General features: G+C 43.9%; 1 protein-coding gene across 2 annotated transcripts in view; it reads right to left on the reverse strand.

Annotated features, from left to right (window-relative positions):
* Nucleotides 1–1606: 1606 nt before the first annotated feature.
* Nucleotides 1607–27791, reverse strand: part of AVIL (advillin) — an 80869-nt gene continuing 54684 nt past the window's right edge. For both annotated transcript variants that reach the window (XM_044284732.1, XM_044284733.1), the window contains exons 15-20: nucleotides 26916–27061; nucleotides 19459–19603; nucleotides 18678–18866; nucleotides 7059–7127; nucleotides 6763–6894; nucleotides 1607–3586 (exon numbers count right to left, since the gene is read on the reverse strand). In XM_044284732.1, coding sequence (XP_044140667.1) covers nucleotides 3473–3586; nucleotides 6763–6894; nucleotides 7059–7127; nucleotides 18678–18866; nucleotides 19459–19603; nucleotides 26916–27061 — 795 coding nt within the window. In that variant the 3' untranslated portion in view covers nucleotides 1607–3472. The remainder of the gene's footprint in view (nucleotides 3587–6762; nucleotides 6895–7058; nucleotides 7128–18677; nucleotides 18867–19458; nucleotides 19604–26915; nucleotides 27062–27791) is intronic.

A 27791-nucleotide genomic window follows, 5' to 3' on the forward strand; every position in this document is an offset into this window, starting at 1 on the left:
ACCCCATTGTGGAAACACTCCCCATGGAATTTTTAAAGGAGTGTATTTTGGCGCCACAAGTTTTTTTAATAGAAACACTTGGCTGTAAAAATGAAAAATTACATATTGAAAATGTTGATTTAGGCCCAAATTCTTATTTCCACAAGGCATAATAGGAGAAATAGCATGCCACTTTGTTACCCTGAATATGGTAACACCACATATGCGATCATAAACTGCTGTATGGGCACATGGCACGGCTCAGAACGGAAAGTGCACAATATGGCTTTTGGATGGCAGATTTCACTGGAATCATTTTCTGGTGCCATACTGCATTTGTAGAGACATGTGTTACCCATTTTCTCCTGATTATGACAGCACCTCGTATGTGGTCGTAAAAGTGCCATATGGGCACATCGCAGGGTTCAGAAGGGAAGAAGCGCCATGTGCATTTGAGGCCCAGTTTGGTGATTTAGGCAAATTTCATATGTGTTTTTGCTGAATCCGTCATGGATCAGCAAAAATGCTTCCGTTAGGATAATACAACTGGCTGCATCCGTCATGAACGGATCTAGTTGTATTATCTCTAAAATAGCCATGACTGATCCGGCAGTAAAACCATTGTAAGTCAATGGGTACAGAGTCTGTTTTCTTTTGTGTCCTTATACTATGAACAGTGATAAGCAGGGTGTTCTAGTGGTGATAGATAATCAGTTTTCTCTTCTCCTGCCTTTTATTCTAGGTATCTTTATGCTGTTCCAAGGACTTTAGTTACAATGTGTGGAACTATGATGCACCTGCTCAGTAGTGAAGACAGGAAGAGAAAATGTATTACTGGGCATGCCTGCAATTATCTCAGAACTGCTAGACAGAACAGAAAGACAGTACTAAAAGGTGTTTGCTGTGGTCCTGCATGCTGGTTCCACTGTGTCCATCTACTGGTCCGCAGCTTGTTTACTTTGCCTCTGGCAGAGCCCTATACATCTGCTCTGCTGCAGCCAATAACTGGCTTCAGTACCGATGTGTCTCTTGGCAATGGCTACAGTAAGTGGGATGATCAGGGTTGTGCCGGAGACAAAGTAAACAAGCTGCGGACCAGAAGATGGACACAGGGAGCTAAGCATGGTGGACAAGAGCTACGAGTAGCAGGTATGAATGCCTAGTGGAGGCAGGCTGTGGCACCTGTGAAAAGTTATTTATTCCCTGGCAAACCTTTTATAGTGAGCACTGAATATAGCAGCTACACGTTTTACATGTTTATTTAATGCCTATTATACTTGCACGTTATTCTCTGAATTTCCAAAATACATTGTCAGGACTGCTGAGCTTCTGCACATGAGTCCTCTCCATTATGTTAGAACAGCACCGCAGTCTGGACTGTGTATTTCAGTGCAGCTCTGAGTGCTGACAGCCGGGGGATAGTAGGAAAAAAATAGTGATCTGGACTCCTTATCTGTAGTACACCGCATCTATTACTGTACATATTCAAGATGACAGATTCCCTTTAAGTTCCATCAAAGTAGCCTGATTACTTACATGACAGTAAGAAAAGCCCAATGTCACCATTTCACTACAGGAAATTTGTTATTAAATTATTGCCCATTTATAAAGAAATCAGAGGCATAGTAAGATAAAATGCAGGAGTCAGAGCTTTGGCTTATCGACTTCACAGCCATGACAGAAAGGGAAGATATCCAAGTGAAAAAAAGAGTTTAAAATTTGTGGGAATAACCCCTTTAATAATAAAAATGAGTTCACTCCCTCTATAGCAAAATAATGGTTCTCAAATACTGGATTTTCTTGCATACAGTCAGAATTTTATTGCAAATATTGTCATAAAGTTTTACCAACTGAAATAATTGGTAAATAGGCTTTACTAATCATGGCACCTTAAAAATAAATAAAAATAAACACATTAAATCACCACGACAGTACCTCAAAGGAATCAGTCACCAGGTTTATACTCTGAATCTAATGACAGAGACCCTGATTCCATGGGGGTATCACTGGGTTTGTTGGTGTACACTTTGGGGGAGATTTATCATAGACCGCCATTTTACGCCGGTCTATGATCTCCCCTCCGCTATCAGAAGATGTGCCTAATTTATGACGAAGAGCATAACGTCATAAATGGTGGCTCACCCTACCGCTGTCATGTACAAGGTGCTCAAAGTCTGTCTGATTCACCCAATCAGTATGTAGAAGAACAAGTTAATATTGTACAGACGGGCACTCTACATCTAGTTTTATGCAGAAATAGAGAATAGTAGAGATTTGCTAATTTATTGAGTCTAATATGAAAAGCACATAAGTTAAGCTATAAAAACTACAGCACAGTAGAGATAAAACTAAGAAAGAAAGAAAATTATAAAAAATTTCAATAAAAAATAGCCCGTGGGGCAAAAAGTCAATTGTATATTCCTCACAACACATAAAAAAAATCTTAAAAACAAATGTCAACTATATCGGCATGTGGGAGAGTCAACAGAAGGTCCTTTATGCCACTTGGATTTTGCCAAGGTAAGTATAGAATTTCACATAGGATGGGTATTAGTTCAAAGTACTCGTTTTCATGGGGCAACAGGGTTAATACAATATTAACACGCTCATCATTTATTAGACGCATCCTCCAGAAGCCTGTGCACCTAATCTGAAATCTACGGAAGCTTAAAAGAAGATAAATGTGTTGGCTCCAATGGCCATGACCGCTCTTCAAAAAGGCAATGGCAGCACAGAATTGCCACTTGGGACAAAAGTCACAATGGCATTTAAAAAGTTGCAAATTTGGTATTTCCAAATTTATTTTTGCCAGAAAACTGTTGTAGAGAGATGAGAAATCTCCCTCTTTATCTGCTGTTGGTCTTGAGTCCTCTCAATGGGGAGTGTGCGCCATGCAGTCCTCGGTATTTATGAGGTGCAACTCCCCTCCACCCGTCTCTGATCTACAACTTTCTCCTTGTACTGTGCATAGGCAGAAAGCTGTCCATCATCATTGGGGAGACGGGTGGAGAACTACACACGCTCATCATTGAGAGGACTGCAGCGCATAAACAGCATTTTTGGCAACAAACCCAGTAAGTATTACATTCATGGAATCACGGCCTCTGCCGCTAGTTTATGCCATCCTCAGTTCCTCTAAACCTGGCGAGATCCCCTTTAATCCATGTATATTATGTATGATAAGGCAGAAGGGAATGCCTTTACTGGACTTTTGACACACAAGTAATACCCCCAGAGCAAAGCATGCTGGGAATAGGAGAGGAGCTCACTGTCTAAGCCCAGTTGATAGCATCTGAAGACTTGCACATTACGCTATAATGTCATCTCTAATGTGGCTAATGCTCAAAGGAAGTAAATAGTGAGTGCAGTCTCATGATATAATCTTGCATCAATCTGACAGCAGAGTCTTCCTCTGTATGTCTTGTGCTTTAAAGCATTAAGATGATCTTTGGTAATTCCCAGGACGTCAGGCTTGTGCGGTGTGGAGCGAAGCTTAGAACAGTCCAAGCTGCTTTTTTATATTCAATTGTTTCCATGAAGGCAATGCAGAAAATTCTCCCCTGGTCATCCCAAAAGCAGCAATAAAATCCCGGTCAGAGAGATAGGTCTATGATAGAAGCAGAAATAAGGTATTATATTAATAGAAAATTATTCATCATAAAGCATAGTAAGTAAAACCGTCTCAGGCACGCCAGTGAGGGATCACCTCGATGGAGATCTAGCTGAGGTAGGAGATCCAAGCCATAGACAAAAAAGAATAGAGGAAGGGGAAATTGGATCAGCTTCTAAAATCAAGCATAGCTCCATGAACACGTTTGTAGTACCCCTTTAATCATCATTATATTAAAGGGGTTGTCTGAGGTATTTTTTTGTTCTTTGTATGTTTCTAACTAGGCAAATGTAAGGCCTTTACAATTCATTTACTTTATCTGCAGTTGCTGCTTTCTCAGAGTTCACTGAGGCAGTGCTCCAGACAAAAAAAAAAAATGACCAGGAGCCATTGGCTCCTAAACTAAAAAATTTAGGAGCCAAATTAAATTTTTTTGTCGCCAAATTTAAAATGCATATAATAAAAAAAAAAGGACTTTGAGAAGATGAGACGCAGGTCACAGTAGTGAGCCAGCACTACATATAGGAGAAAACCACATAGCTCTCACATCCAGGGACATCTTCTGGGGGACAAGGTGACAAAAAATGGCGAATTGCGTGGTTTAGAGTTTTTTTTTTCTGTTACGGCCTTCACCGAGCGGAAATATTTTTTTATATTTTAATAGCTCACACTTTTTGGGACGTGGCCATATGTAATATGTTAATTCTTTATTGTTTGTAAATTTTATATGTAAAACTGGGAAGGGGGCCATTTAAACTTTTAGTATTTTGGTGTTTTTTTTGTTTAACTTTTTATCTAAGTGCACTTACTATTAGTCCTGGGTGCCGCTCAGTTCACCCACTGTGGCCCCCGGTAATTTCAACATTCAGAGCAAGGAGGAGGAGACGCCAGTGTCTGTCCTTCCCCCTGACAGCAGCGCTGACCAATCACAGCGCAGAGAGAGGGAGAAAAAAACAACTCCCTCTCTCTGCGCTGTGATTGGTCAGCGCTGCTGTCAGGGGGAAGGACAGACACTGACGTCTCCTCCTCCTTGCTCTGAATGTTGAAATTACCGGGGGCCACAGCGGGTGAACTGAGCAGCGCCCAGGACTAATAGTAAGTGCACTTAGATCCCTGGGCGCCGCTCTATGTAGCCTACTACTAATAAGTTAATATTCTTTGGACCCACGAAAGGTCCTCTTTAACTCCTGTCGGCAGCGGTATAACAGACCCGGCACCCGGCCTCAATAACAGGGCATGCGATCTGTGGCACCTGAGGGGTTAATTACCGCAGATCGCATGCCCTGTTATTGAGGCCGGGTGCCGGGTCTGTGATACCGCTGCCTATACTTATGTTTTGCATTCATTGGTTGCGCAGTGGCGACAGCTCCTCCCCTCCTCCTCCCTGCTATCTGCCCATTGGTGGTAGTGGCTGCCGCGTCACAGTGGAGAGGGAGGGACTCCTTCCTTCTCCACTGACTGTGCTGTGCTACTGAAGAGAACATAGGCTGCGCAGGATCGCGGCGGTACAGTCGCAAATGGCGACAAGACTAAAAAGTCTTGTCGCCATCTGCAAATTTTAAGGCGCATTGGCGACCGTTTTGGTCGCATCTGGAGCCCTGTGAGGGTCGCATGACCTGTGATGTCAGCTTCTCTCCCCCCGATGATGTTTCCTGCACAAGCCTGAGAGAGCAGATCTGTCACGCCCCCTGCACTGCCATCTGCTGCTGTCTGCTCTCTCCCTGGATTCTTAACCCCTTCAGCTGCACAGACTCAGGGCTGAAGGCTTTACTGAGTAGCTGCAGGCAGTGAGGAGACAAATGCTGGGCACAGTAGGTGATAGACAAAAGGTGTTCTGCAGAGCATTGCACAAGAACAGGTAGGGAAAAGATCCTGTGTGTATCGGCAGTGTCATTGTACAGCTGGGACTTGTAGTTCTACACATACAACATGCTGCTGAGTCTCCCAGGCATGTCACTCAGGGCAGCACTTGTATTCACTCCCTTTGCAGAGCAGGGGGAGGGGCAAAGATTGTTGTTATTGCAGGTAAACAAAGGACCAGAAGAGAACCAGGGAAATGAGGAAATATAAAAATTTTTTGCCTAAAACTTGCTTAGCTTAAGGGTACTTTCACACTAGCGTTTAATTTTTCCGGTATTGAGTTCCGTCATAGGGGCTCAATACCGGAAAAAAATGCTTCCGTTTTGTCCCCGTTCATTGTCTATGGGGACCAAACGTAACTGAGCAGAACAGAAGGCTCCAAAATGCATTCCGTTCTGTGTAGTTGCGTTCCCAGACCGGAGAGCAAACCGCAACATGTTGTATTTTGCTTTCTGTTGGAGTTAATGACATATCCATCTTGGCAATGTTAAAGATATGTTAAAGCTAATACAACCGGATCCGTTCATAACAGATGCAGATGGTTGTATTATCAGTAACGGAAGCGTTTTTGCTGGACCCTGCCGGATCCAGCAAAACCGCCAATGTGAAAGTAGCCTCAGTTAGGCTACTTTCACACTTGCGTTCGGAGTGGATCCGTCTGGTGTCTGCACAGACGGATCCGCTCCTATAATGCAAATGATGGGATCCGTTCAGAACGGATCCGTCTGCATTATATTTGCGAAAAAATTCTAAGTCTAATTGTTAGTCAGACGGATCCGTCCAGACTTTACATTGAAAGTCAATGGGGGACGGATCTGTTTGAAATTGCACCATATTGTGTCACCTTCAAACGGATCCGTCCCCATTGACTTACATTGTAAGTCTGGACGGATCCGTTTGGCTCCGCACGGCCAGCGGACACCCGAATACTGCAAGCTGCGTTCGGGTGTCCGCCTGCTGAGCGGGACGGAGGCCAAGTGGAGCTATACTGATGAATTCTGAGCGGATCCGCATCCACTCAGAATGCATTGGGGCCGTTCGGGGCCGCTTGTGAGAGCCTTCAAACGGAACTCACAAGCGGAGCCCCAACGCAAGTGTGAAAGTAGCCTTATATATTGCTGCCCATCAGATTTACAGTGCTATATATTTTTTCATAACTCGGACAACCCCTTTAAGTTCTCAGTGGTTCAGTAAAATATTTCTGGCTACAGACGTAGCAGAGCTGAATAACTGACAGATCTTCATTATGGTTAGTACCCGTACATACTGTGTCCACTTTGTCATGGTTTTGCTCCGTCTACCAATCCTCTCACCTCTTTCCTGGTGGGATCTACCTCCTCTGGCAGCTCATGCTTCTGCTTTCCTTTTAAGGCCTCAAGTGGGAAGCATTGGAAGTTAGCGCTTGGGCTGGGAGTATTGGGAGATACGGCCATGCCATTGATGTCCTGCAAGAAACCATTTACAGTAATAGACTAAGAAATGCAAAGCTTACTGCAGTAAAGAAGGTTCATGTTGGTAATACTGGATATAATGTGCATTTTGTATAAAGGTAATGGCATATAGCATAAATCACAGCATTTCCTTCCTGAAGCAAGGTCAGTAGGCATACCCGTGTAATTCTCTGTATGGCAGTGGAGTCACCCAGCTCCATTTTCAACTCCTCATACGACTTTCCATTCTAGAGAGAAAGTAGAGATGACTACAGATCAGTTCTTCCAGTGTTGAGTTATTCATGCAGTTGTATTGGATGGTATAGAGACCACTGCAGGATGCACCTGAATTTCTCAGGATTTGTACAACTAAGGGTCGTTTTACATGGACGGATGTTCAAGCAGATTATTGGAAATAAAGAAGACTTCTGATAATTGCCTGATCATCAGCGGAGATGAGGGCCACATTTACATGCAGCAGTCACCTCCGCTGCATGGGGACCAGAGATCAATACAACGACCACTTGTCCCATTGAAAATCACAGTTCCTGCACAGCAGATCGTTGCTTAGACAGTACATGTGCTGCATAGGAACAATGATTTTTGGTGCCGGCAAAACGACACAATCTTCCGATGAACAACCGCTCATCGAGTAATCGTTAACACTTTTTACACAGGCCAATTATCAGGAACGAGAGTTTATATCCCTAATAATCTGCATGATCTTCAGTCCATGTAAAAGGACCCTCAAAGGGGTTGTGCATATTTCGGAGTGGGAAGGGAAGAGGGGTGGCAGACCTGCAAAGGGAGGCACACTTACCTGCTTCCCGACACTGGCTCCCAGCAAATACGCCCAGGCATGTAAACTTTTGGTTTTACGTCAGTGCAGCCAATCGTTGGCCGCAGAGGTTACCTTTAGAGATGAGCAAATTAAATCCACTGAAGTGGAATTCGATCCGAATTTCAGGATAAATTCGATCCGTCTCGAAGCCGAATTTCCTCGTGCTTCGTGTTAGCGAATCGGTTTAACCTGAAATAGTCTAAAAAAAACATATTAAGGCTACTTTCACATTTGCGTTCGGGGCTCCGCTTGTGAGTCCTGTTTGAAGGCTCTCACAAGCGGCCCCGAACTGAGCCGTCCAGCCCTAATGCATTCTGAGTGGATGCGGATCCGCTCAGAATGCCTCAGTCTGGCAGCGTTTGGCCTCCGCTTCGCTCAGCAGGCGGACACCTGAACGCTGCTTGCAGTGTTCGGGTGTCCGCCTGGCCGTGCGGAGGCAAACGGATCCGTCCAGACTTACAATGTAGGTCAATGGGGACGGATCCGTTTGAAGTTGACACAATATGGCTCAATTTTCAAACGGATCCGTCCCCCATTGACTTTCAATGTAAAGTCTGGACGGATCCGTCTGCGGCTACTTTCACACTTAGAATTTTTTTAACAATATAATGCAGACGGATCCGTTCTGAACGGATCCATCGTCTGCATTATATGAGCGGATCCGTCTCAGACGGATCCGCTCTGAACGCAAATGTGAAAGTAGCCTTACCTCCTCTGTTTGCTCGCGACAGGCCGGCCGCTGCCATCTTGAAAGAAGATCTCGAACAAAATCCCGTGCATGGTGACATCATCTCAGGGAGCCAGATCTTCAAGCAAGATGGCGGTAAGTTTGATTTCATTTTTTTAATGTTAATTTTACACTGTTTTATACTCAGATGCTGCAATCATATATGAACGCGGCATCTGAGGGGTACAATGATGGGGAGCGGCGCTATCGCTGCTACTTGCAAAAAAATTTACTTTGTGACGAAGTAATTCGTTACGAAGCAAATTTTTTGGGCTAAATTCGGCAAAGCAGCTGAATCAAATTTTCTAAAACTTGCTCATCTCTAGTTAGTAACCTTATCCTCTTTGAGTCATGACAAAAGGTCATGTGACACAAGGGGAGCAGGTCACCGCTGCGGCCAGCGACTGGCGGCAGCAGTGTCAAACTGGAAGTTAACATCCTGGGACCCGAGTGGAGTATCGGAGGCTGCAGGAGACAGTGTTGGAAAACAGGTACGTATGCCTCCCTTTGCAGGTCTGCCCAGGAGGGAAGGGGGTTGCCAAAACCCCTGTTTAAGCTCGTTTCACACCACATCGTTTATGTTAATTTGCCGTATGCACTGGGAAAGATCTCGGCGCATCCAATAAACGGACTCAGAGGTCCCCATTACACTGATGGATACCGACAGAGTGTCCTTTGGCATCTGACAGGGTTTCTGATTTTTAGCCACATGGAATAGTGCAGCAGACGGTGCTATTCTGTGCAGAGATTTCCATTAAAAAAAGTCCATTCAATGGATGTTCGGACACAAAAGATGCAGAATGAAAAGAGCCTTAAATAGTGACATCTAAAACTGCGCAGAAGTGAGCGTGGCCAAGCTGTGCATACTATCAACCTCATTATCAAAAAGAAAGGGTAAAAAAGGCCTAAATTAGCAACACAAATGTACAACCTTTTAATAAAGTGCCATTCTCGCCAACTCCCCTCCACAATTTTATTAGTGCAAAAAGCGCGATCACATTCTTTTATTGATATGTAGTCAGTAAAAGTAAAGTGTACTCTGTAAAGCACTTCTATGGTACAAATGTTCTACCATCAGCTTTGACTTAGCATCACTTGCCTGCAGTTGGCACAAGGTAAATGCAGCCGCGCTCACTGCGCCCAACAAGCACAAAGAATTGATTACAAAAAGTGTTATTTCTTCCTCTGGGCTGCCACTGATTCAGTTCCAACGAGAGATGAATTGATGAAGAAAAGCAAAGCTTTCGTTTTAAAAGTATTCTCAAAAACGTGTGCCCAAAGGTTACAACCATTGTTACCAACAATGATTGAGTGGGTTTATTCCAGGGAGGGAGGGGAAAGATGGTACTCACTACTTAATTCACCTGATATAATATGGTATCCACCAAAACACTCCATTAGTTCTAAATATTAACGCAGAAAAAGGTTTTGATGGGACTAATTGGCTTTAAAAATTTGCCTTGCTAAAATTTGGCATACCAGATATCTGCAGTTATATTTTCTATGTAATTCTGGTTAACAGGACCCTTACAGAAGCATTCCAGATAGAGTAAAATGGGCACCCCTGTCTCATTACGTTTACTGTCTCGTTGGTTTTAGTAATGGGGTGTCTTTTGTAAGAACTGTGACAGGACCAGAGACTAACTGGAGGACAACTTGGAAGAAGCACCGACCAGATGATATGTCCAATATTCCTATTCCACTTTAAATAGAATTAGAGGGGACGTGGCTAGGCTGCTGAGCATGATGGCCGCTTGAGGAAAGAGCTCCTGCACCTGAGCAACTGAAATCTCGTCTGCCCGTCTCAATTGGCTAATCCTTCTTCCAACACAATGGGGAAGACCAAAAAGCCTCTACCGAAATTGCAGGATGGCAACTTGGAAACCTACTTCGACAGGGGAAGATGGCGCCAACAACACAGATAAGGCCCTGCTAATATCCCCTATTAGCGCCATGTCGCCTGCTCACCGTCTCCACCGGACGTATCTACCAGCACTAACCTGCTGAACATATCGCCTCCGTCGCTTCCACCGACACCAGAAGAGGCCAGAGCTCCGGTACACACTCCTCCTGGGATCCAAAATGGCATCCGACCTCCTGCGCAGCAGGACCATCCACTCGGAAGCCCTCATCCTCAGATGACTACATCAGAGGCCAACCGCAGCTCTGTGAGTACACATATATATCACACAGCACAGCGCCCCTGGACCCATTCCAATCCCTTCCTACCTCTGACAAGCCTGTTACAGATGATTCCCTCAAAGCCATGTTATTAGCTCTAAAATCCTCCCTTCAGGCGGACATTGCGGGACTTATTAACCCTCTTTCTGCCAGATTGCAGACAAATGAGGATAAACTCCATCACATAAAAACAAAAATGGACGATTTTGCATCCTCCCAAAATGCGATTATTGATGCCCACAACAATATGGCTGATGAGCTCGAAGCCATTAAGCTAAAGATGGCGGACCTGGAGGATCGCTTCAGGCGCGATAATGTGAAATTTATGGGTATTCCTGAAGACGTTGCTCCCCAGGAACTACAAGCATACCTAAAAGGCCTAATGAGAGCGCTTCTACCACAGATCCCAGCCGCGGATATGATTATTGATAGGGCCCACACAATCCCTAAACCTCCGCACCTAGGCCCTAATATCCCGCACGACACCCTCGCGCACATTCATTTCTTCCACACCAAGGAGGCACTCATGGCTGCGGCAAGAGGGAAGATCCCACTTCCAGTTCCCTATCAAAAAGTTAACCTTTAACTGACCTATCTATGGTCACCCTCCCCAGGCGCAGAGCATTGCTGCCAATCACGACAACTCTTCGAGATCAAGATGTCACCTATAAGTGGGGGTACCCCTTGAAAATTCTCATCCGCAGGAATGGACAGACCCATGCCATCAAAACGCTTAAGGATGGGAAACAACTTCTCCAATTATGGCAGATTCCACTGTCGCCAGGAAACATGGAAGCTAATTCCAACTCAATGGCTCCCTCAACCCCGTTCACATCAAGGGACTGACGCCCTGGAACTGTCTCCTATGGATGATACTCCAAAACCGTAACCTTTGGAGTTGCGTTATACTGCTTCCTTCTACCTACAGTCAGGTCCATAAATATTGGGACATCGACACAATTCAAACATTTTTGACCCTATACACCACCACAATGGATTTGAAATAAAAGATGTGCTTTAACTACAGGCCGTCAGCTTTAATTTGAGGGTATTTACATCCAAATCAGCTGAATGGTGTAGGAATTACAACAGTTTGCATATGTGCCTCCCACTTGTTAAGGGACCAAAAGTAATGGGACAGAATAATAATCATAAATCAAACTTTCACTTTTTAATGCTTGGTTGCAAATCCTTTGCAGTCAATTACAGCCTGAAGTCTGAAATGCATAGACATCACCAGATGCTGGGTTTCATCCCTGGTAATGCTCTGCCAGGCCTCTACTGCAACTGTCTTCAGTTCCTGCTTGTTCTTGGGGCATTTTCCCTTCAGTTTTGTCTTCAGCAAGTGAAATGCATGCTCAATCGGATTCAGGTCAGGTGATTGACTTGGCCATTGCATAACATTCCATTTCTTCCCCTTAAAAAAACTCTTTGGTTGCTTTTACAGTATGCTTTGGGTCATTGTCCATCTGCACTGTGAAGCGCCATCCAATGAGTTCTGAAGCATTTGGCTGAATGTGAGAAGATAATACTGGCCGAAACACTTCAGAATTCATCCTGCTGCTTTTGTCAGCAGTCACATCATCAATAAATACAAGAGAACCAGTTCCATTGGCAGCCATACATGCCCACGCCATGACACTACCGCCACCATTCTTCACTGATGAGGTGGTATGCTTAGAATCATGAACAGTTCCTTTACTTCTCCATACTCTTCTCTTCCCATCACTCTGGTACAAGTTGATCTTGGTCTCATCTGTCCATAGGATGTTGTTCCAGAACTGTGAGGGCTTTTTTAGATATAGTTTGGCAAACTCTAATCTGGCCTTCCTGTTTTTGAGGCTCACCAATGGTTTACATCTTGTGGTAAACCCTCTGTATTCACTCTGGTGAAGTCTTCTCTTGATTGTTGACTTTGACACACATACACCTAACTCCTGGAGAGTGTTCTTGATCTGGCCAACTGTTGTGAAGGGTGTTTTCTTCACCAGGGAAATAATTCTTCGGTCATCCACCACAATTGTTTTCCGTGGTCTTCCGGGTCTTTTGGTGTTGCTGAGCTAACCGGTGGGTTCCTTCTTTTTAAGAATGTTCAAAACAGTTGTTTTGGCCATGCCTAATGTTTTTGCTATCTCTCTGATGGGTTTGTTTTTTTTTTTCAGCCTAATGATGGCTTGCTTCACTGATAGTGACAGCTCTTTGGATCTCATCTTGAGAGTTGACAGCAACAGATTCCAAATGCAATTAGCACACTTGAAATTAACTCTGGACCTTTTATCTGCTCATTGTAATTGGAATAATGAGGGAATAACACACACCTGGCCACGGAACAGCTGAGAAGCCAGTTGTCCCATTACTTTTGGCCCCCTAACAAGTGGGAGGCACATATGTAAACTGTTGTAATTCCTACACCGTTCATCTGATTTGGATGTAAATACCCTCAAATTAAAGCTGACGGTCTGCAGTTAAATCACATCTTGTTTGTCTCATTTTAAATCCATTGTGGTGGTGTATAGAGCCAAAAATGTTAGAATTGTGTCGATGTGCCAATATTTATGGACCTGGCTGTATATTGGGAATCTCCATTGTGACTCATTTGGGCATCCTGACAGCACCTTAGTCAAAATATGGTGCAGGCCCTCTGACACCAACTACCAACCTTCCCCGTTCCTTCCAGCCCTAGTACTAGACTTCCGCCCCACCAGAGTTTAGACAATCATTACCATCCTGTTTATTACCTACCAGGTTTTTGACGGTCGTTACCATCTCATTTGTTGCCGTTACTTATCTTTTCCCTTACTCTTCCCTTCCCCCTCCACTCCTTCCTTACCTCCCCCACCCGCCCCACAGCCTTAATTGTACGTAGGGTCATTGCCTTGATTTAATACATCAATAGAAGGTTTTCATTGTCTCTCTAAAGTCTAGTTAGCTACTTTCCATTCAACATCATGGGTCTTAAGATCATGTCCCTCAATGTTAAAAGTCTCAACTGTCCTCAGAAAAGATCTTATATGTGGAAAGAAGCACTAACCACTAATGTTGATGTTTTGTGTATACAGGAAACCCACTTACTACGAGCAGACGCCAATAGAGTGCACCACCGGTTGTTCCCCAACAGCCTGCATTCACATTTTAGCAGGAAAAAGAGAGGTACCCTAATTGCTGTCAAGAACACTGTTGCCTACACCCCCATCAAGACCAAAATTGACCCAAATGGTCGCTACATTATCCTAGTATGCTCCATCAATAACATTACATACACGCTAGTAAACCTTTACGCACCCAACTCACACCAGCTACATCTTTCCTACATAAACTTATGCGCAATGTGAACAAACTTAAACAAGGGAAAGTGATCCTCTGCGGTGATTTCAATTCCGTCTAACAACCCTCACTAGATTCTACGTCCTTCACACGAAGAACAGATAGAGGGGTAGCCACTTTCTTACACTCAGAAGGTCTTACAAACGCGTGGAGAGCTCAGCATAGCCTAGAAAAGGACTTTACCTTTTTATCCCCGGCGCATCTATCGTACTCGCGTATAGACATGTTTATAGTTGACCACTCCTCCCTACTCCATACCCTCTCCACTGACATTGGCCTCATTAAATGATCAGACCACGCCCCGATTACTATTACCCTTGAAGAACAATTCCAATCGCACAGAGCTCCAGTGTGGACGAATAATACATTTCTTTTTAATAATCCGAAACATATAACGGAACTTTCAACACAATGAAAAGAGTACTTTCACTTTAATGTCAGATCAGTCACTAACAAATTTGTTCTATGGCAAACTCATAAAGCGTACATAAGAGGCTCCTTGATTAAGCTGAGTGTTACAGAAGAAACTTAGAGAGCGGGACATTACACAAACTTTAGAGCAAATAGCTAGGTTGGAGAAAATAAACAAAACCACTCCCACACCCCAATGCTCCAACATACTTAGGTTAGCATGAAATAAACTCAGTAGCTTACTGCTCCAAAATTACCACAAATCCCTCCTCAGACCTAAATCTAACTATTACTCCCAAGGAAACAAGGCGGGTCGTCTCCTGGCGCAACAACTAAAAACTCAGCAATCCTAGTCCAAAATACCACACTTATTGCACTCCACAACTAAGGCAAAACTAATAGATCCCCGAGACATCGCTAACCAATTTAAATTGTACTATCAAGCACTTTATAACTTAAAAGATAGCACCCCACTACCAGAAAATGACTCTACCCTGTTTGAAGAATTCCTCTCACATGCATCTCTCCCTACACTTACCCATTCACAACTACAATCACTTAATGTCCCATTCTCAATCCCAGAAATCAAGAAGATAATTGCATCGCTCCCTCTGAGCAAATCCCCAGGACCTGATGGGCTCTCTAATGAATATTTCTATCAATTCCAACCCATTCTTACACCTTACATGCTAGACCTGTTCAATGAGGTACAAGAAGGACATCCCTTTCCCCCAGACATGCTATAAGCACTGATAGTCACTATTCCAAAATCCGGTAAAACACGGGACATACCCCAGAATTTTCTGATATTAAAATCTTCGCCAAACTTATTGTTAATAGGTTATCCCCATTACTCCCCTCTCTAATCCACCCTGACCAAACGGGTTTTGTAGCTGGGCGACAAGCATCCGATAACACCAGACGGATTGTGGACCTGTTTAATTACGTCTAATTGCAGAACCTCCCAATGCTTGCGGTCACATTGGATGCAAAAAAAGCGTTTGATCGCTTGCATTGGGACTACGCATTCTCCACCCTTCGCCAAATGGGCTTCTCGGGACAAATACTACGGGCTATCCGCAGCCTCTACTCCTTCCCCTCCGCGAAAGTCTGGGTTAACGGGGTAGTTTCAGATCCATTTAACATAACCAACGGATCTAGACAGGGGTGCCCCCTCTCACCCTTATTATTTATCCTTGCACTAGAACCTCTAGCACAGATTATCAGGAACTCAACCTCTATCTCCGGGGTACAAGTGGGGGAAAACTCCCATAAAATCACACTCTACGCAGACGATATCATCCTCACATTAACTGACCCTATCAACTCACTTGACAATGCCCTGAAAGTGATTTCCCATTACGGATTCCTCTGCCACTATAAGATCAACAACACTAAATCTCAAGCTCTTCCCATTAATATCCCTTCAGCAGAATTAGCCTCACTAAAATCCTTCCACAACCTAGATTGGCAACCATCTGAACTTTCATACCTGGGAGTCAAGATTACTTCGCCTTGCTCCCTATTATACACTAGGAACTATGACCCCCTCCGTTTAAATGACTTTAAACGTTTCTCAATGAAAGCAGTGTCATGGGTGGGTAGAGTAGCATCCTTTCAAATGATGACCCTTCCCAAACTCATTTATATATTTCGGGCCCTCCCAATCCCGGTCCCTACTATATTTTTTAAGAAAGCGCAGGCTACATCCAAACCCAGAGAAGCTCAGGCGTAAATGTCCAAGAAAAAACATGCTGGTGGACTAGGTCTCCCTGATATTATGGACTATTTCGCAGTGATAGCTCTTTCTTTCGCTCGGGAATGGTGGTCCTCAGGTGGCACGAAAGCTTGGTTCCAGATTGAATCACACGCCATAAAACACGCTGGGAGATAAAGCCACTTTTACTAAATCCTTACCCATCAAAAAATGGGAGCTGGAGTTGGGAAAGTCCTTTCTTGATGAAACCTGGGCCTTAGCTATTAGATTCTTAGTTTATAACTTTAAATGCATCACTCACTATGAAGCGGGGTTGAAAACCCTCCTAAACTGGTATTTCACTCCGCAAAGACTACATACAATCTACCCTTCAACCTCCCCTTACTGCTGGAGAGGTTGCGGTAACATGGGATCCTTGCTACACATTTTATGGTTGTGTCCCATAATCGCTCAATACTGGCAAAGTGTTTTTGACTTACTATCTGGTCTAACAGCTCAACCCATGGAACCACTCCCGGAACTAGCTCTACTGTTCTTAGGCATACATAACATAGCCCCCCCCCCCCCCCCATATAGGAACATAGTAGGGCATATTCTTCTTAGCTCTAAGCTGATAATCACTCACCACTGGAAACAACTTGCTCCACCGACCATCTCAGAAGTTATACAGGAAGTTAATGCATCATGTAGATATGAACACTCACTACCGTTCACGGTTATCTCTCTCAAATCTAGGCAGCTCACCTGGAGTCCATGGCTCCTTGACTCTAACTACTCTTCCTAACTTTCCCAAATGCTCAATCAATTAGTGATAGGAGTGGGAGTGGTGGGATCCAGATGATACTCACTCACCAGTCCCATTTTACTAATACCATCACTACCTCCCTACCCCTCCTTCCTCCCCTCCTCCCCCTTTTTCCTCCCCACTTTTCCTTATTATTGTTATTGCTTATTTTTTGAAGGGTCTTGTATCACCCTATTTCTGCTATATAAAGTAACTCATATATATTGCTATTGTATGAGTAAGCCTAATTGTATGAGTAAGCCTCAATGTAAACCAAGCTTTTATGATCCCTTACTCCTTTGCCTTTTCAAAACAATAAAAAAGATTTATTCTAAATAGAATTAGAAATATCATGGATTTATTCCGTGCCATGTCAGGCTTCATAGAAAATCTGCCTACATCACGGGCCCTAGACATAAACCTAGATAACCTGTCCTATTTTTTTCACGGACAACGGTTCGCGGACCCATTCAAGTCAATGAGTCCATGAAAAAACACGGAGGCACACAAGATTGTCATCCGCGTCCGCGTCCATTTGTTTCCTATCATTTGCATGGCAAACTTGACCTAGATTTTTTTTACTTTTCTTCATGTCTGGAGATCCTCCATAAATAAGGGAAGACACACGGAAACAAAAACAGACACAGATCACGGAACAACGGAACCCCTTTTTGCAAAAAGGCAAAAGATTGGGAACATACGTTTAATGAAAGTTTAAAAGATCTTAGGGGCACATTTATTAAGACTGGCATTTTAGACCATAGCTGGCCGTGGATCCGTCGGAGTTATGAAGAGGCGCCAGCCTCTCCATAACTTCGGAGCATTCAGCGCGAGTCTAAATGTAAGACAGTCTAAATGCACTAAAGGCCTAATTTGCATATTAAGAAAATGTATCATAACTCAGAAACTGAGCCTCGGGTCATCAAAAAAAGAAAACAGCATTTTATTCAGGTGAATTACAATGATGTGTCCATGCAAATAGTTGGACATGGAGGTCGATGAAGACATGCCCTTTAAAAGAGTTGTCAAAATAATTAAAATCTTGCACAAGCCCTAAAATGGTTTAAAGTAAAAAAAAAACATGCTACAAGGACCACTTTCTCCTGCACTGTTCTCTGCGGCGCTAGTCCAGTTCTTCTTCCTCTGTCTATTTACAGACAACAGCAGTGACATGCCTGGATATGGCATATGACCGCTGCAGTCTATCACGGTCCTCAGCAGTCTGCCACTGAGGACTGTGCTTGGCTGCAGCAGTGACGTGCTGCAGTTTGTAAACCATCAGCGTCAGGAGAACTTGACTAGTACTGCAGAGAACAGCGCAGTAGAAAGTTGCGAGTATAATATTTTTTATTTTATAGCATTTTAGGGCTTGTCCTGAATTTTTTATGATGTTGAATGATCTTAGATTGCATTAAGAAATATATTTTAAAATAAGGAGTGTTATTTTTTTAAATACAGATCATGCCCTTCGTGCAGGCCTGTGCACATCATCAGGTCTATAGTGTTAAAAACATAGGTAGGAGTCTAAATAGTTCAAGAAGTGGCTAGATCTGATGAAGTGCGCAGCCTGCAGACAAAATGCATAGTCTTTATTAAAATAATGCTCTGCTTTTCTTCACCAGTTCATCCCTCGTTGGAACTGTATGTGGGTCTTTGTCAACGAAGTAAGATCCACTTTTCGTAATCAATTCTTTGCGAATTATGCCCAGTAGAGCAGTATCCCTCTGTTTATGGACATACCCTTTAAACTGCGATTTCTGTTTTCTGTATAAAGCAACGTATAAAAAAGTAACATAGCTATATTATATCTTACACTCCATTTCTGTGGGTCCCAAGCCAAGAACCATCCTGTAAAGTTTGGTGGCTCAAATCCCTGTTTGATGATGAGTATTGGGGTTTCTGGATCTCGGATACTTGGATGAGTCTTGAGGTAATCGACGGCCGTTATCACTGCTTCTTTCTTCTCAACATCATTGGCTTCCACTCCGATCCAAAGGAATACCTTGTGGAGGAACAGAAATGCTAATTTTGTTTTAACATCAATTTAGTTTATCGGGTGATGTCAAGAAATTATGCATCAAGTTTAGAAGCAAAATATCTAATATTACTTTATTGCAACTAAGCACAGTTGTCAGGTTGTCACAAACCTACCTTGCAATTTGTAACCAGTAACAGTACACAAATCATATTGTAATGTCAATGATAATATAGAATTTGTCTGGTAATGTAAGAATACTGATATTGCAATAGTCTAAAGGGTTGTGTGGATTTTGCTCTGGTTTTAAGTGGTTGTCTCATTGAAACGGTGCAACCATCAGCTCATGACTCCCGGTCTGGTTTATGTCACCTCCATTAATCACTGGGGGGAAATTCATTGCAGTGTCCACAATAGTGGAAATGTAGAATTAGAAGTCTGCCATTAAAATGAAGGGTCATCCGTGTAATGACTGGGTGTCAAAGGTCTACTAAAACAGAAGCCTTCTAGAGAGGCATATCATTCTGGCCCATAAAGGGAAATCCAGTTGTGTAGTTTGCTCCCCATAATGACCGTGTTGGTATTATGATATATGATATATGAATATGTTTCAGCTGACCTGATCCCATGTGTCCAAAAGCATGACATCAGTTGGGTCAAGATCATCTTGGTTGAAGTCCATGACTTCGGTTACAATAAATCGCCCAGTCTTGTTGGAGCATTCAAACAGCCGAGGAAGGACATCTGCTTCCACTTCCTGAAGCCTGAAAGGAACATCAGACAGAAAATGCATTTAGATTACAAGATTACATGATATTTTAAAAGAAGTATTCCCGTTATAATGATCACATTTATTTGTTTAGATAATAGGCAGTTATATAATTTTCTAATATACATGTATACCTTTACTATATCCACACAATAGCCTCTCTCTCTCTGAAGAAAAAAATGGTACAGCCCATTTTAGCCCTGTAAGATGCATCCGTAGGAGATCTGTTTAGGACTATTCATGGCATCAGTCTTGGTCTTGGTCGTGACTCTTGTGGTCGCATGCGGTTGTCAGTGGCTTGGTGTTGTTGTCAATCACAGGTGAGGGCTATAATATGTTGCCTCACCTGTGGTTGCCGCTGGCAACATTGTGTATGTGGCAGCAGAGAAGCCTGAGCGGTGCTAGGCAGCTTGCTGCTGTAGGCATGCGGTTGCACCTGGCAACCTCTCCTATAGGTGTGCCTTTTATCAGTGTGCACGGGGTGATATATGTGTTGTGTGCACTTCCCCTTTAACCACCTCCGGACCGCCTAACGCAGATGTGCGGTCCGGAGGTGGCAGCCCTGCGCAGAGTCACGCATATACGCGTCATCTCGCGAGGGCCGGGATTTCCTGTGAACGCGCGCACACAGGCACGCGCGCTCACACAGGCGCGCGCGCGCGCTCACAGGAACGGAAGGTAAGCGAGTGGATCTCCAGCCTGCCAGCGGCGATCGCTCGCTGGCAGGCTGGAGATCCGAATTTTTTAACCCCTAACAGGTATATTAGACGCTGTTTTCATAACAGCGTCTAATATACCTCCTACCTGGTCCTCTGGTGGTCCCTTTTGTTAGGATCGACCACCAGAGGACTCAGGTAGCTCAGTACAGTCGCACCAAACACCACACTACACTACACTACATCCCCCCCCGTCACTTATTAACCCCTGATCACCCATGATCACCCCATATAAACTCCCTGATCACCCCCCTGTCATTGATCACCGCCCTGTCATTGATCACCCCCCTGTCAGGCTCCGTTCAGACGTCCGTATGATTTTTACGGATCCACGGATACATGGATCGGATCCGCAAAAAGCATACGGACGTCTGAATGGAGCCTTACAGGGGGGTGATCAATGACAGGCGGGTGATCACCCATATACACTCCCTGATCACCCCCTGTCATTGATCACCCCCCTGTCATTGATCACCCCCCTGTAAGGCTCCATTCAGACGTCCGCATGATTTTTACGGATACATGGATCGGATCCGCAAAACACATGCGGACGTCTGAATGGAGCCTTACAGGGGGTGATCAATGACAGGCGGGTGATCACCCATATACACTCCCTGATCACCCCCCTGTCATTGATACCCCCCCTGTAAGGCTCCATTCAGACGTCCGCATGTGTTTTGTGGATCCGATCCATGTATCCATGGATCCGTAAAAATCATGCGGACGTCTGAATGGAGCCTTACAGGGGGGTGATCAATGACAGGCAGGGTGATCACCCATATACACTCCCTGATCACCCCCTGTCATTGATCACCCCCCTGTCATTGATCACCCCCCTGTAAGGCTCCATTCAGACGTCCGCATGATTTTTACGGATACATGGATCGGATCCGCAAAACACATGCGGACGTCTGAATGGAGCCTTACAGGGGGTGATCAATGACAGGCGGGTGATCACCCATATACACTCCCTGATCACCCCCCTGTCATTGATCACCCCCCTGGATCCGTAAAAATCATGCGGATGTCTGAATGGAGCCTTACAGGGGGGGTGATCAGTGACAGGGGGGTGATCACCCTGATCACCCTGATCACCCCCTGTCATTGATAACCCCCCTGTAAGGCTCCATTCAGACGTCCGCATGTGTTTTGTGGATCCGATCCATGTATCCATGGATCCGTAAAAATCATGCGGATGTTTGAATGGAGCCTTACAGGGGGGGTGATCAGTGACAGGGGGGTGATCACCCTGATCACCCCCTGTCATTGATAACCCCCCTGTAAGGCTCCATTCAGACGTCCGCATATGTTTTGCGGATCCGATCCATGGATCCGTAAAAATTATACGGACGTCTGAATGGAGCCTTACAGGGGGGTGATCAATGACAGGGGGTGATCAATGACAGGGGGGTGATCAGGGAGTCTATATGGGTGATCACCCCCCTGTCATTGATCACCCCCCTGTCATTGATCACCCCCCCCTGGTAAGGCTCCATTCAGACATTTTTTTTGGCACATGTTAGCGGAAATTTTTTGTTTGTTTTTGTTTTTGTTTTTTCTTACAAAGTCTCATATTCTACTAACTTGTGTCAAAAAATAAAATCTCACATGAACTCACCATACCCCTCACGGAATCCAAATGCGTAAACATTTTTAGACATTTATATTCCAGACTTCTTCTCACGCTTTAGGGCCCCTAAAAAGCCAGGGCAGTATAAATACCCCACATGTGACCCCATTTCGGAAAGAAGACGCCCCAAGGTATTCCGTGAGGGGCATATTGAGTCCATGAAAGATTGAAATTTTTGTCCTAAGTTAGCGGAAAGTGAGACTTTGTGAGAAAAAAAAAAAAAATCAATATCCGCTAACTTATGCAAAAAAAAATAAAATTCTAGGAACTCGCCATGCCCCTCATTGAATACCTTGGGGTGTCTTCTTTCCAAAGTGGGGTCACATGTGGGGTATTTATACTGCCCTGGCTTTTTAGGGGCCCGAAAGTGTGAGAAGAAGTCTGGGATCCAAATGTCTAAAAATGCCCTCCTAAAAGGAATTTGGGCCCCTTTGCGCATCTAGGCTGCAAAAAAGTGTCACACATGTGGTATCGCCGTACTCAGGAGAAGTTGGGGAATGTGTTTTGGGGTGTCATTTTACATATACCCATGCTGGGTGAGAAAAATATCTTGGTCAAATGCCAACTTTGTATAAAAAAATGGGAAAAGTTGTCTTTTGCCAAGATATTTCTCTCACCCAGCATGGGTATATGTAAAATGACCCCACAAAACACATTGCCCAACTTCTCCTGAGTACGGCGATACCACATGTGTGACACTTTTTTGCAGCCAAGGTGGGCAAAGGGGCACATATTCCAAAGTGCACCTTTCGGATTTCGCAGGCCATTTTTTACACATTTTGATTGCAAGGTACTTCTTACACATTTGGGCCCCTAAATTGCCAGGGCAGTATAACTACGCCACAAGTGACCCCATTTTGGAAAGAAGACACCCCAAGGTATTCCGTGAGGGGCACGGCGAGTTCCTAGAATTTTTTATTTTTTGTCACAAGTTAGCGGAAAATGATGATTTTTCTTTTTTTTTTCTTTTTTCCTTACAAAGTCTCATATTCCACTAACTTGCGACAAAAAATAAAAAATTCTAGGAACTCGCCATGCCCCTCACGGAATACCTTGGGGTGTCTTCTTTCCAAAATGGGGTCACTTGTGGCGTAGTTATACTGCCCTGGCAATTTAGGGGCCCAAATGTGTGAGAAGAACTTTGCAATCAAAATGTGTAAAAAATGCCCTGCAAAATCCGAAAGGTGCACTTTGGAATATGTGCCCCTTTGCCCACCTTGGCAGCAAAAAAGTGTGACACATCTGGTATCGCCGTACTCAGGAGAAGTTGGGCAATGTGTTTTGGGGTGTCATTTTACATATACCCATGCTGGGTGAGAAAAATATCTTGGTCAAATGCCAACTTTGTATAAAAAAATGGGAAAAGTTGTCTTTTGCCAAGATATTTCTCTCACCCAGCATGGGTATATGTAAGATGACACCCCAAAACACATTACCCAACTTCTCCTGAGTACGGCGATACCAGATGTGTGACACTTTTTTGATGCCAAGGTGGGCAAAGGGGCACATATTCCAAAGTGCACCTTTCGGATTTCACCGGTCATTCTTTACAGATTTTGATTGCAAAGTACTTCTCACACATTTGGGCCCCTAAATTGCCAGGGCAGTATAACTACGCCACAAGTGACCCCATTTTGGAAAGAAGACACCCCAAGGTATTCCGTGAGGGGCATGGCGAGTTCCTAGAATTTTTTATTTTTTGTCGCAAGTTAGTGGAATATGAGACTTTGTAAGGAAAAAAGAGAAGAAAAAAAAAATCATCATTTTCCGCTAACTTGTGACAAAAAATAAAAAATTCTAGGAACTCGCCATGCCCCTCACGGAATACCTTGGGGTGTCTTCTTTCCAAAATGGGGTCACTTGTGGCGTAGTTATACTGCCCTGGCAATTTAGGGGCCCAAATGTGTGAGAAGTACCTTGCAATCAAAATGTGTAAAAAATGGCCTGCAAAATCTGAAAGGTGCACTTTGGAATATGTGCCCCTTTGCCCACCTTGGCAGCAAAAAAGTGTGACACATCTGGTATCGCCGTACTCAGGAGAAGTTGGGGAATGTGTTTTGGGGTGTCATTTTACATATACCCATGCTGGATGAGAGAAATATCTTGGCAAAAGACAACTTTTCCCATTTTTTTATACAAAGTTGGCATTTGACCAAGATATTTTTCTCACCCAGCATGGGTATATGTAAAATGACACCCCAAAACACATTCCCCAACTTCTCCTGAGTACGGCGATACCAGATGTGTCACACTTTTTTGCTGCCAAGGTGGGCAAAGGGGCACATATTCCAAAGTGCACCTTTTGGATTTCACCGGTCATTTTTTACACATTTTGATTGCAAAGTTCTTCTCACACATTTGGGCCCCTAAATTGCCAGGGCAGTATAACTACCCCACAAGTGACCCCATTTTGGAAAGAAGACACCCCAAGGTATTCTGTGAGGGGCATGGTGAGTTCCTAGAATTTTTTATTTTTTGTCGCAAGTTAGTGGAATATGAGACTTTGTAAGTAAAAAAAAAAAAAAAAATCATCATCATTTTCCGCTAACTTGTGACAAAAAATAAAAAGTTCTATGAACTCACTATGCCCATCAGCGAATACCTTAGGGTGTCTACTTTCCGAAATGGGGTCATTTGTGGGGGTTTTCTACTGTTTGGGCATTGTAGAACCTCAGGAATCATGACAGGTGCTCAGAAAGTCAGAGCTGTTTCAAAAAGCGGAAATTCACATTTTTGTACCATAGTTTGTAAATGCTATAACTTTTACCCAAACCATTTTTTTTTTTGCCCAAACATTTTTTTTTATCAAAGACATGTAGAACAATAAATTTGGCGAAAAATTTATATATGGATGTCGTTTTTTTTGCAAAATTTTACAGCTGAAAGTGAAAAATGTCATTTTTTTGCAAAAAAATCGTTACATTTTGATTAATAACAAAAAAAGTAAAAATGTCAGCAGCAATAAAATACCACCAAATGAAAGCTCTATTAGTGAGAAGAAAAGAAGGTAAAATTCATTTGGATGGTAAGTTGCATGACCGAGCGATAAACGGTGAAAGGAGTGTAGTGCCGAAGTGTAAAAAGTGCTCTGGTCATGAAGGGGGTTTCACCTAGCGGGGCTGAAGTGGTTAAGTTGATGTTTTCCCTTCCCTGGTGTTGGAAGGGTTAACTTCCTTCCTAGTGTGTGTGTGTGCACTGGGTGTGTCTGACTGTGGGTGTGGCTATTTGGCCCTATAAAGCCTCAGTGTAAGGCAGTAGTCAGAGAGGGTGCTTCAGCCATGCTTGCTGGAGACATCCTCCTGGTTATTTACCATCTGCCAGTGAGGGCCACCCTGGTGCTCATAAACTTTATGTCTGGTGTTAGTTTATGGTTTATGTGTTATTGCAGCATATGGTTTACTGGGTTCCCGTGTGATATCTGTTGTGTGCTGTGTCCTTGGTGTTGGTTGTGGATAACAGCACTTGCACGTGGGTTCCAGGTTTTGTGTCTGTGGCAGGTAAGTGTGGTACTAGTCTCACTTACCTGTCAATGCCATATGTCTGTTTATGTTTCCCTTTTCTATGTAGCTTGGCCAGTGAGACTCCTGTTCCTCCGTGTCTAGGAGGAACGGGTCGTCTTACCCTGCTCCTAGTCCAGGGCCACCCTGAGAGCGAGCAGGAATATCAGGTTCCGGAGTATGAGCCCTACTACCTTCAGGGTTGGCTCATACGGATAGGAGACAGGGTCAGAATTAGGGATGTGTAGGAGGTGACCAGCTCCCTAATTCTCTGTCCTGGCCTTGCAGCGACTCCATCTGCTGATACCGCACGGCTGAGGGTTTTCCCCATCCTCAGCCGTGACACCATCAAGCCTGTCATGTCTGTCAGTGTAGAAGCACATCTTACATTGTTCTTACTGAATGTCAGTGGTGTCACATGACTGATGCCACGTTTCGGTTAGGCCATCGATGTATCAGAAAGGACTAACTGATACATTTACTATACCATCCTGCTGTGCATATAGGGGTATTTGGTAGCAAAATGAAAATACATGTATATTTGAAAATTGTAAAATTCCTTATTATATAAACAAATAAATAAAAATAAAAAATAGAAACCAGAATACCCCTTTAACTCCTGCATGACCTCTGCCGTATATGAATGGCTAAAGTCGCGTCTTTAAACATGTCATCCACTCACACATGCAGCGAGTGCTATTGCTGCCGGGTTTCTGCTGTTTCAAATAGCCGAGACCTGCGGCACATCTACAGTATGTGTTCAGCCTTAAGGCTGATCGCATACACTTCACCCCTTAGATGCCATAGCCAAATGTGGCCACGGCATCTGAGCAGTCTGGAAGCGGGAGCCTCACACTCCCTCTCCAGTAACAGTGTTCCTCAGCTGTGATCAGGGCACCTGTTACACTGTACTAATAGCCCGAAGCCTCGAGCTGGCTTCGGCAGCTATTAATAAAATATACTAATACATTCCACTAGGTGGCAGCACTGTATTGTTATAGGGAAAATTAAGTGTCCAATGATGGCTATATTGCCATCAATGAACACAATGGGCAGTCTAATGATTGCCAGGTATAGTTACCCAGGGTGACTTTTTAAAAAAAATCTTTTTTTAAAAGTTAAAAATATAAAAGTTAAAATCACCGCCCCCTTTCCCCAAAATTAAAAATACTTAACCAATAAAAAAAATACACATCATGGGCATCGCTGCATGCAAAAATGCCCGTACGTATTTTGGAAAAAGTGATCAAAAAGTCACACACACTTGGAGGGCAGGGAGTGAAAAACACAAACAGAAAATCGTCCATTTCTGTAAGGGTTAGGGGCAGTACCATGCAGGCCGCTGAATGTTTTATGAGAGTTCATTTTCTCTTGGGCCTTGTCATTGACCTGATTAGTAACAAGAATAAAGGAGGACTGCTTTTGTACCAAGCACAGAACTGTATCCTAGCAATAATGTGGTACCTCTTGTCATTAGCATATGGCATCTTTCCTCCTAGAACCTCCCAAAATTGCACAGTCTCCTGTCCTTCTGCCAATGTCTCTTCATCCCCATCACAGAAAATGGCTGCCAACTGTTTAGCCATTTCTCGTTCATCTCCACTTGAGCCCTGTTACACAAAGATTAAATCTGAATATGTACGTTTTATACAGATACGTGAGCTTGTTTGTACAGTATATACATTATTCACCAGGTAGGGACAAGGAGCTTGGGAGATGAGAAACGTATACCTTCTGAGCTGGGGCAGACTGGGAACCTACAATGGTCCTGGAAAAATATCTTAAAAGTGGCCCCATGTCGTATTGACAGAAGGCAGGGCAACACAAATAGGTGGGGTCAGCAATACCATAGTGCAAAATATCATCCCATCAGAACTGTATACACAGAGCAGCACAGTCTACTGCCCCAAAAGCTGTCCCTCTGTGGTGGCCATCAATAGCTGCTATTTTCTGTCCACCTTTAGTTCTCTCTGTTTAAGATGTGGAGCAGGGGGCTTAGGAAGTGAGATGTGGTCCAGAGCAGCTGAATTCAGGAGGCATGTGTGGTCGCTGGTACTTGAGTACCTGATTCTCCCAGCATTAATTACCCCTGAGATCTCATTATGTACCTAGCCAGTGGCAGACAGCAGGGCTTGGGTGGCCGCCTGGACATCAGATACCCCAGGAAATTTCCCTGTAAGGTCTTTGGCCAATCCGCCCCTGCTTCTGGGGTTTGACCATAGATATATTCAGGATCCATTACTTTATCTACTCATCAGATAATATGTGTAAATATCAACATTTTAATGGGAATAGTCCCCTGTATAAGCCTATCAGCCATTCCCAAAAGCATGTATACAA

Source organism: Bufo gargarizans, chromosome 3 (genome assembly GCF_014858855.1).
Source record: "Bufo gargarizans isolate SCDJY-AF-19 chromosome 3, ASM1485885v1, whole genome shotgun sequence".
NCBI lineage: Eukaryota > Metazoa > Chordata > Amphibia > Anura > Bufonidae > Bufo > Bufo gargarizans.